This window comes from Cyprinus carpio, chromosome A4 (assembly GCF_018340385.1).
Source record: "Cyprinus carpio isolate SPL01 chromosome A4, ASM1834038v1, whole genome shotgun sequence".
NCBI lineage: Eukaryota > Metazoa > Chordata > Actinopteri > Cypriniformes > Cyprinidae > Cyprinus > Cyprinus carpio.
This window is the reverse complement of record NC_056575.1, coordinates 35,557,696-35,569,028: the sequence shown is the minus strand read 5'-3', so window position 1 is coordinate 35,569,028 and position 11,333 is coordinate 35,557,696. Positions and strand designations below refer to the sequence as shown.

Below are 11,333 nucleotides of genomic sequence, written 5' to 3'. Positions count from 1 at the left end.
ATTGGCCAACTAAAACTAGTCCCAAACCTCATAAATCATAAATATACCACAATTCACAATATGCCACTCCCACACTTAAAATGCATATTTTAACTAGACAAAAACTGTATGGTAGTAATCGTTCAATCTGTTTTCAAAAAAGATCTTACAGGAGATCAAAGGCTCCTAACCAGTGTCCCTCTTTCAAAACACAACAACAAAAAACCCCTCCTTACTCTGTCATTATATAGCGCAGTTATATCATTGGTAAAATATAAGTACAATTTCAGTAAAAAAGTATTTCAGTAAAAAAAAAAAAAAAAAAAAAAATAAAATAAAATGCATATGTCAAACCTTTAACCCGTGGGGAGAATAATCAATGCACAGCAACAGTTTAGAGTAGCCCAATACTTGGCAACCCTGTTGAGCTGAGGTGATGTCTGGCATGTTGAAATCAGCAATCAAAAGTGTTGCAGAAAAGACAGCCCTTTTAATATCATGTGATCTATCTCTTGACATCCATTATTATGCTTTTTCATGCACAGAATCACACTGAGATGCACAAGTCATTCATTTCTTCTTCTGTTGGGTAAGTGAATGCTTTGATGATTTAATAATTTTCTATCATAATTTTATATCTAATTCCCACAGTTTGTAAAATATGTCCATGTAATATAATATAACATAATAACTTAGACTGTGGTTATGCAGTAAATTGCTTAGTTAAACAGATCAGTGTGGTCACTTTACTTATGATAGTATATTGTGACACATTAAAAATAGAAGTTAAATAAAGGATAAAGTTAGCAGTTAACAAAGTTAAAATAAAATTAAGATACATTAAGACACACACACACACACACACACACACACACACACACACACACACACACACACACACACACACACACACACACACACACACACACACACACACACACACCACTAGTGCACTATCCTTGTGGTGACTTGACTGTTGCTACTTTGAACGACACTTTAAAGCTTCTCTACTGGAATATGGTTGTTTCACTTAAATGATTTTAAAGTTTTAAGTAACTCAAAAAAAGTTTCTGTTATTGTTAAAAGTTTGTGTACCTGATATTCCCTACATTATGTGGACCAAATGTCCCCACAAGATAACAAGCTTATGAGCCATAAAGAATTAAGTTTTTTTTTGAAAATCTTAAAATGAACAAAGGTTTCTGTGATAGGTAGTTTTAGGGGTAGGGATGGGGTAAGGTAAGGGGATAGAAAATACAGTTTGTACAGTATAAAAACCATTACACTCATGCAAAGGCCCCATAAAACAAGAAAACCAGTATGTGCTTGTGTAAAATTTGATGCATACAATAAACCGAGCTGTGGTGGAAATGACAATGATAAAAAAAGACAAATGACAGAAGTTTTCTGTTACATATATTTATTGTTATATGTTGTATATTGACAAATTACAGAGAGTAGTCTATGAAAAATGTATTTTAAGAGAGGGGGTTTTGTGGAAGGTTTTTTTGTTTTGTTTGTTTTAAGTCCACAGAGCCATAGTTTTCGTGACAGTAATAATGTCTGTAGTTTCTCTGCTCTGGCTGCAGTACAGTCAGTAGGTGGCACTAGTGACGTTTGTGAAGCTCCATAAAAGCCAATAAAGAAGAAGCTATTACGTGCAGATCCCGCCTGATTGACAGATTGCTATCCAATTACTAACATGGAGCAACAGATTTCCACCAATCAAGGTAAAGCGCTGGTTTTTTTGTCCTTCTGTGTGTTTCTTTCCTGATAGGTCAGCTAGTCTGCGCTGTTTAGTTGAGCTGACAGGAAACGAGTCTATTTCTGCTCATATTACTATTACAAACTGTCAAACGTGGCCGATCTTCAGGAAACATGGATCAAGTGGGGAACAATTATTTGTTCCAGGATTATTTCAGGTGTTGTTGGTTATAGTTTAATAATCGGGGTAGTAAATCATGTTAGAAGCTTGTACACAACTTTACAAAAAGTATTATTTTATGTCCAACTTACCACTACAGTTATATTTAACACATTATGTGCATTATATATTATAATGTATTGGGATGCCATCTTATATTATAAAATAAGATTGCATCGCAACAGAGCTCTCAAATTTAGATTTTTATTTTAAAAATTTTGATGTAATACATGTAATGTGGGTATAAAATAAGTGTAGTAATAAGTATTTTCTTTTTTCCAACAATACATACTGTCTTTAAGGAGCTGTACAGAAAATTAGCATGATAGATTTTTGTAAGGGAGAGGTAAAAGTGGGATTTACAAATAGTTATTAAATTGTGGTTGACATTTCACCCTATTCTGTCCAATTTTCTCAATAGCTTTGCGTTCCTCAATGAACATGCAATTTGAAGATGGTATATTCATCAAAGACTACATCAGGATGATGGCGTATATGATTGTGCTGTGTTTCACACTGGCAATTTCTTTATCGTTTTGGGTCCTGTCCATAACTGCCAGCACATATTATGGTGAGAGTTCACTTTCTGAGGCTATGGAGCCTTATTGCCCAGTCAGTCAGTGTATGTGTACGAAGGGGCCTCCTCTGGAAGCTTCAAGGTTTCAGAAAGGCTTCTAATGATCTAAAGCAAATTAAAATGAACTTTATAAATAACCAAGGAAATATTTAGAGATTACAATACTTATTTAAAAAAAAAAATGGGCATCATAAAATTGTGGTAAAAGATGGGTTGCAAAAAAAAAAAAAGAAAAAACTGTGACAAATTGTTAAAAATGTATATAAACATTATTCTTTTAACCATCTTTACACACATTATTGTGTGTCCTTGCAGCTTTCAGACATAGCCATGATGTCCCAATACATAAAAAATTGGCTATATATTATTTATTGTGTGTTACTGTGCACATACAGGCACACTTTTAACAACTTTAGATTTAATTACTAAAGAAGAAAATTGAAAACTGTAGTAAAAGAATATTGAGTAGAGTTTATTGTGACAAATATCATTGCAACAAAGTTTGTATTACAAATGTGTATTACAAAGATTTAGTTTAAATGTAATAATTACAGTGTATGTTTATACAAGGTTCACTGAGTGCAAAATCTAAATTTGAACCAATTGAATAATTGTGCATTTTTCATTTAAATTATTGGATTTAAAAGCAAATTGAAATTGTAAACAGCAGGGTTCTCATATTCCTATAAAAATGTCATTTACAGGCCTGGAAAAGTTACGTTAATTAACAAAATTGTAAGTTAATGTAAAATTCATAGGATTCTGACTTTTCATATCCAGTTCATTCCATATAAAATGCTGTTTTGCAGGTACTCTGCAGCCAGTATCTCCATGGCGGTGGCTGTTTTCAGTGCTTATCCCTCTTTTCATCACATTTCGAGCCTTTAAACGTAGGAATCTTGATCATGGTGGTGCCATAGGAGGTGAGGAATGTATTGAGATGGTCTTGTGGGTCATTTTAATGTCACATCAATATTTGTTTTAGGTTGTAATGGGATAATCTACCATAATATGTCCCAAAGCAGCTCTTAAAAAAACAAAAACAAAACCCTTAATAATCTAAACCACCGTTTCCAAACCCTGTTCCTGGAGGCACATCAGTAGTGCACATTTTCAAGCTTTTCCTAATGAAACACACTTGATTCCACTCATTAGCTCATTACTAGATTCCAAGACCTGAAAAGGATGGGTCAGATAAAAAAGACATCCAAAATGTGTACTCTTGGTATGCCTCCAGGTACAGGGTTGGCAAACACTGATCTAAACTAATTCATCCTAACCAAATACACAGCAGATTATGCCATTAATTAAACACCCCGAACAAATCCGTCCATTATCATAAGCACTTAAACCCTGCAAAAAGTACATAATACATCTTCAGCTCTTAAAAGATTACTTGAGGAGGAACACTTTTTGCACTTGTAAAAATAAAAGAAGATTGCTAGTATCTCAGCATGTAATCCTTTTTTGGATATATAGTGAATGAATTTCAAGTATTGAGTTTTTTACTCTTTTTGGAGGAATTTAGTTAAGATGGATACCAGTAAAAAAAAATTTAAGAAGCTTGGAAAAACAAATCCATCCACGTTTAAGGTAGGCAACCATCTCAGCCAGCCATTCATGAAAGCTAGGTAGTGAGGTGGATTTCCATTCTATCAACAGTTTGACAGCTATCAAAATTCCAAAAAGAGTGAAATCAACGTGAGGATGCATATCCAGTTTGTGTGTAAGAATATGTTCTACCAAAATTCAGACAAGTCAGGGCAAAACCAAAAAGCGTGGACACAAGTCCATCATGAACTTTACTTCAAGGAGTTTGAAGTTAGGTGTTTAAAAAAAACGGCAAATAAAAAGAGAAAGGGTGCTCTATATTATTATTATAAAGTTCACTATATGATGCATACAGACTTTATTTAAGAGACAGAAAGAAAACATTTTGCTGACAAATGAACAATACACAATTTTCGAGCCTAGGGTAAAGTCGTTATGGACAAATATGATGTAATTATGAAATATTATGTATTATGAAAAACTATGTGAATGGTGCTGTGTGGCGCAGCAGGAATTTGCACAGCCTTTGTAGTTCGGCACCACTGATGTGCATACACTCACGGAAAACAATGTGTTCTAATTTTGAAGACGTGGCTTCAAAACACCAAACTTCAGATTCATCAACTTCATCAATTCATCAACTGTGGATTGTACTGATGATAATGTGACTAACTAATAAATTGCAAATTAACAAATCTTCATCTCTTTGCAGCGATGCTGGTTGGCTTTGTTCTTTCTATGGCCAACATGAGCTTTTTTGGAGCTTTGTTAACCTTTTTTGTCACATCCAGCAAACTAACCAAATGGAAGGGAGACATCAAAAAACAAACTGACTCAGATTATAAAGAAGGTATGTGAGGTTCTTTACTGAACACTTCTGATATTTAGTCATGTTTTTCTAATTTTTATGGGTTAGTTTTGAAAAGTCAAAGAAATAACTATTTTTGTTGCTTGTCTTGTTTTCATAAATACACTGGTTTGTAGTGCAAATAGTTTACTGTTTTTGTTATTCTTCTAGTTATTTAATAATATGGGCAAAAAATAATCATGAGTATTGGTGTGACTCTTTGGGTAGACAGCCAAAAGATTTGATTCATGATTGAATTCAATTCAGGAATGATTTTTGTGAATTCAGAACAATTCACAATGAAATTAAATCCAATTTCAATTGTGTTTCCCACAGTGACCTTTCTTCCTGTAAAATAAAAATGGTATATGTAGAAATTTACTTAAGCCAAGATTGGAAAAAAATTTTTTCTTTAAAAAAGTTTTTAAAGTATTAGTTGGTTCTATTGTGCAGGCTGCCTTTTAGAATTATTTTGTACTGTTCTCTGAGGGCCACATATAATGTTATCAAGATGTTTACATCAAAATACATCAGAATTTAGAAGTAATAGGCTATTTTCTGTCCTGTTTTGACCCCCTTCATCAGAATGCTCTGTTTGAATGGGTGGGGCAGATTTTGACTTGGAAGTAAATGCCGACTGCTATGATTGGCTAACAGTTGTGTATGTTTGACGGCTTACATCCTTAATAGATGGATGCTGCTGTGATTTAGGTCAAAACTGCATAAATACTCAGTACATATCAAACAACCTCTAATAACAGATAAAGCAATAGTGACCACAAAAATAAAAACAGTTACTCACGCTTGCAGGGTGCGACATTACTGTTGCATCCAATAAGCCAGGGGTTTTAAAACTTTTTTGTCAGCTGAACCCTTTTGACATAAATTACTTACTTAAAGTACCCCCTGATATTTTAAGTAAATATTTCAATAATTTAATGGCACATTTACATGTCTAACTTTAAAAACATTTATTTTGATCAGTTTTAAGTTTCAGTTTATATAGCTATTGTTATTACACTAAAAAAAAAAAATAATAATATTAATTTAATTTACAATGTATTAGTTTTTTTTCCACAATATCTTTTTTTTAATACAGGGTTTTCCAAAAAGAGAATTATTTTCATACATTTAAAATTTTACATTTACATGACAATTGTATAAACCTGTAACATTTATTTGCAAAATATTTTTAATTTAATTAAATTATTATTTTTTTTAATTAATTCGCTATGAACCACGTGCAATTCTCTCACGAACCACCAGGGGTTCGCGAACCCCACTTTGGGAAACCCCGCAATAAGCTATATTCAGCACTGGCACAGCATCGTCTTTTAGTTTCAATCTTTCTGAAAATCCTGCGTTGAATTGTGCTTTGTTTATAAATGAATCCGCAGTAAAATGAAGTGAACAAAGGACCAAGTGCTTACTGATGAAGTCTGGATCTTCATTAAAAATAAAATTAATCTACTCTTTCCTAATGTTAAGATCAGAAGGAAGGCAATCCAAAGTTTGGATTTGGAGCCATCTTTATCGTTTGGTTTCTGCATAGACCTGCGTTTGCCTCTCGTTATTTACACTACATGACATGTGCGAATCGGTGGGCGGGGCTTAACAGGCAGTGATGTAGAAGCAGGTGTTGATCTTCTGTGGAGGTGGGGTTTAGCCACACTATTACGTCATAAAGTGGCATATTCCACAACCTGTTGCTTCCTTTAATATAAGCTGATTTTAGACTATCAAGAAAGTTTTTAGTTTTGAAACTTACTGGATGTTTTTATAGTACAATGACCTCTTATATGTCAACAGATCAAGAGAATTTAGATTTCTCAGTTCATGACCCCTTTAATGTTTTGGCTACTCAAGCTGATTGCAGTGTTCCAGATACATTAAGCTAGAATCATAATACTTCCATGGATATTCTACCCAAGAATAATATTAACTTTCCCAGCCAATCCTAACTTTTCTGACTTTTATCTTTATTTTTCTCTGACTTATGGTGTTTTCACAGATGATTGAATCAATTCCTAGTAGGGGTGTGTGATATTGAAAAAAAAAGATATCTCAGTATTTTCTGGAATTTTATCGATAACGATAATTAGAGAATATTTTGCTGAGTGTGTTATTATGTTGACATCTTAAGGACTATTGTAGACAGCTGATTCCTAATGTTTTTGATATTCTTCATATTCTGTGTGGTGGTCAGTTCACAGCAGTGATAATAAGTAGCTCATTTTTTTCAGTGAGTTTAAATTGATTTTTACCTTTTATGGCCATTTTTATTTTTATAAAGCCATTTTTTTCTAAAAGTGTGGCTCATTTTTTGAGTCAAATTCTTACATTTAATCAGTCAGTTGGTTGCATGCCATTGCAAGCATTTTTTTTTTAATTCTTTCCTGAACAGTGGACTGTAGAACAGAACACAATAGAATACAACAGAAAAATAAAACTGGTATTACACTAGATTTCCCGTCCCCCTCACTTTTGAAATGATGGCTATGTCCCTGTGGACTGATAAACCACAAACTCTTATTTTAGAGTTGTCTTTAATGTTGTGGCTGCAAACAGTTTGCTTTGTAAATTAAATTTAACAGCACTGAATTAAGTGTTAAAAACTTTATTCATCTGAACTGTGAGCATGCAGTTTAGACACTTTTGTTTTTGCTCTGTCCATGCAATAAATACAGGTGTTTGAATATGTAGAGTTTTACTTAATGTGGCCCATTCGTTTACATGGAGAGGGCGGGGTTTATGACCCGTGCTACAGCCAGCCACTAGATGGCGATCAAAATGTTATTTCTTCACTTTGGCTTCAACAGCTTTTACTTTCAGCAAATTTCTTAAATTGTGTAAATGTTTGTTTCAGTATAAAAACAGACATAAACAACAAATTTCACAGCCGTTTGACGAGCAGAAGTAGAATAATGAACAAAGGAGGGGTCAGCATCAAAAGTCGCTGTGATTATCTTGTGTGGCCACAAGCTGCTTTAAAGGGATACTCCATCCCAAAATGAAAGTTTTGTCATTATTCACTTACCCCCATGTCGTTACAAACCCGTAAAAGCTTTGTTCATCTTCGGAACACAATTTAAGATATTTTGGATGAAAACTGGTAGGCTTGAGACTGTCCAATAGATATTTTGTGGATTCGTATTTAAATAACTCCTAGTTTTTACAAAAAGACTGTTCTACAGTTGCTTTCTTTAAAAAATATATTTAAAGGGGTCATCATATGATGTTGCTAAAAAGAACATTATTTTGTGTATTTTGGTTATGCCCCTTGCCATACTGTGATGCGTGTCCCAGTCAAAACACCGGTGTGACAACACAATAGCAATAAAACCCATTACAAACTAGGCATTTGTTGCATCCAGTGGGGACATAATTGTTTTTTTTTTTTTGCCCATCCACCACCCCCCCGTCTTCGGAGGTCAACTTTATTTTTATTCATATAACAAAATAAGACAGATCATATATTTGTAATTAATAAAGAGTGACAAGCCGTAACAGGGAGACAGGGAGGTACACAGACAGACGGTCAGACAGACACATGGCCAGATAGACAGATAGACAGACAGACAGATAAACAGTCAGACAGACAGACAGACAGACAGAGAATAGTTATAAGTGTCAGATTGGTATGTCTGTAAGTGTGTGACTGTTAGGTGTTATTAAGGTAGTTATATTGGGGGGGGGGTAAGGATGGTTGGAGGGGAAGGGTGGAGAGGGGGTGAGTGGGAAAGTACGTGGTTTACATCAGCTGTTGAATTTGTAGAAAGGTTATGAGAGGATTCCAGTTTTTTTTAAAGGCAGATATATTGTTCTTTTTATTAGCTATGGTTTCTTTCTTCTGTCAAAATGAATTCTGTGATTAAGTTAGTCCAATGGGAAAAATGACAAGAAGATTTGGATTTCCAGTTTTGAAAGATTATTTTTTTTAGCGATTGCTAGAGAGACAAGAACTGGGGGTTTTGTATTTGGAAGGGATAGAGGTTTCTGAAGTGTCTCCCAGGAGACAGAGTGCAGGAGACAGTGGGACTCTGCAGTCCAGGATCGAAGATAGTGTGTTGGTTAATGTGGTCCAAAGAGAGTGAAACAGGCTGGCAGAGCCAGGTTGCGTGGAGATAGGTGTCTGTGCTCCCAGAGGTACACTGTGAGCAAATGTCTGTGTCAGATAATTTCATTTTAAATAGTTTACTCTGAGTGATGTGGATTCTGTGGATAGTTTTATATTGTATGAGTTGTAAATTGGTGTTGGTGGTCATAGAAAAGGTGTTCCTGCAGATCTGCGTCCAGAAATCCGGGTCGGAGGATAGCATGAGGTCACTTTCCCACTTCCCCTTGGGCAGGGTTATTGTGGGGTTAGATGAAGTGATGAGGCTGTAGAGTTTAGATATAAGTTTTCTCGGGTGGTTGCCTATCTCTAATAACTTATAACTTATTTTAGAAGGCTGTAGGGTGTTAGTTATTTTACTTTGAATTAAAAATTTAAGCTGTTGGTAGTGGAGAAATTGGTCTCTCCCAATCCCGAATTTCTGGACAATTGAGGGGAATGACATAAATTTATGATTTTCAAATACGTGGTGAAGGTGGGTGATGCCATTTTGTTGCCATTTGGGGAAGTGGATTGGTTTATTGTAAAGACGGAGGGTCAGGGTTGTGCCAGATTGGGGTAAACCTACATGGAGCTTGGGGTGATTTGGTGATTTTTATTAGTTGTTTTTCACCAGGCTGACAGAGTTGTTGCTATTGTAATGTTATGATAGAAGTCTAGTTTTTTGATTGACTGTGGTAGAAAGGGGAGGTCTGCGATTGAGTTGGGGGAGCACAAGTATTGCTCAAGATCAAGCCATGGATCGGAATGGGTCTGTTGTTGAGTCCATTTATATAGGTATTGTGATTGGTTTGCCAGGTAATAGTGCATGAAATTTGGTGCTTCAAGTCCGCCTAAGTGTTTTGCGTTTTGAAGTGTTGTAAGTGTTGGACATAATTGTTGATTATAATGACTTATACTGTGTTTTTACGCTTTGCGTTGCATCGCGCCAAGTAAACATAAAACCATGTCTGCATTTTTGATCAGAGAAACTACAAACAACAAGCACTACACTACAGCAACGGTTCTCAATTCCAGTCCTCACACCCCCCAGCTCTGCATATTTTGCATGTCTCTCTTTGTTAACACACCTGATTCAGATAATCAGCTCTTTAGAAGTGAGCTCCGTGCATGAACTGTGTTCCCATTGACATGGTCCCTACACAGTGTATATTGCTCCCTACTCCCTGAGCACTTCAGAACATTCATTCAAAGATTTGCACTGCGCAATGTCTTCACACACGGGCAAGAGTGACATCATATACCTCTTTAAATAAATACAACTTAAATTGACGTCTCGCACACTTCAATGCACTTTGAACGGAACATATACATTAGCTTCGAACTGGAATGATGGCGGAATATCCTGTTATGTCCACTTCGCAGGGCATTTACGTTCGAATAGAACAAACGTCTAAAGCCATAAGAGAATCATGTGCAGAGCAGGGGGGCGCGAGGACTGGAATTGAGAACTCCTGTTCCACACTGCTCAGAACTCGCGTTTGAATCATCAGTGGCAAATACTTTACATATGTAAACATACTTAGACACTGAGTCAGAACAGCCGGCATTGTAGTCTTCTCTCCCAGGATCAGGAAACAGTCCTCCATAAAATGTGCTGCACACACTCGAATATTTGGCTTGAATAGTTCTGGAACAGTGTTGTAAATACAATTTAACAACTGATTTCTAGTTGTGTCCTCTTTTGGAAGGCCAAAAAAGCAGTTTTGCTTTCATAACGAAACAGCGTCTCCACAACATGGCGCCGGCGGCAACAGCGAGAATAAAAGTTACGCCTTCTTTCTTTGCTTGAACATTTGGGCGGCGTTATGCAGATCTTCCCACATAGTGACATAGACATGTGTGGGCATGTTTAAATGAGGTGTTTTACGAGGGCGTGGACGAGTCTTAACTTTTATAAAGAATATCTCTTTGGGTTTGAGACTTTAGACTTTGCAACTTTACAGATCTTCTTTTTGCACCAAGAGCTTGTAACACTCCAAAGAGAAAGGAAAACTTGAAATCGCAACATATGACCCCTTTAAGTAAATGGGTAATTTCTGTTTTAACATGTTCATTTTTTAGATCTGAGCTATTAAGTTTCCAATAGGATGTTCTGGCTATTTCTCTCTCAAGTGCACATTTATTAATTCATATTAAAATTGCTTTACGATCTGTCACCGGGGTGGGATGAGTAGAAATAGAAATGTCCTCTTGGTTTAAATCCTTTGATACTAACCAGTAATCAATGCGTGAATAATTACTAAGATTCTTGTTAGACCAAGTAAATCCCGGATCATTAGGAAATTTTTGCCTCCAAATATCTACTAGTCCATATCTATCTATTAATGATTTTATCTTT

At 35.5% G+C, this 11,333-nt stretch overlaps 1 protein-coding gene across 3 annotated transcripts in view; it reads left to right on the top strand.

Moving 5' to 3' along the window:
* Positions 1 to 488: 488 nt before the first annotated feature.
* The window catches only part of LOC109091130 (transmembrane protein 19-like), a 30,231-nt gene continuing 19,386 nt past the window's right edge, over positions 489 to 11,333 (top strand). For 2 of the 3 annotated variants that reach the window (XM_042745935.1, XM_042745921.1), the window contains exons 1-5: positions 489 to 568; positions 1,569 to 1,709; positions 2,325 to 2,474; positions 3,290 to 3,403; positions 4,744 to 4,881. In XM_042745935.1, the coding sequence (XP_042601869.1) occupies positions 1,682 to 1,709; positions 2,325 to 2,474; positions 3,290 to 3,403; positions 4,744 to 4,881 (430 nt within the window). In that variant the 5' untranslated portion in view covers positions 489 to 568; positions 1,569 to 1,681. Of the gene's footprint in view, positions 569 to 1,568; positions 1,710 to 1,754; positions 1,902 to 2,324; positions 2,475 to 3,289; positions 3,404 to 4,743; positions 4,882 to 11,333 lie in introns of those variants that run through there. The other variant, XM_042745926.1, reaches the window with a different exon arrangement.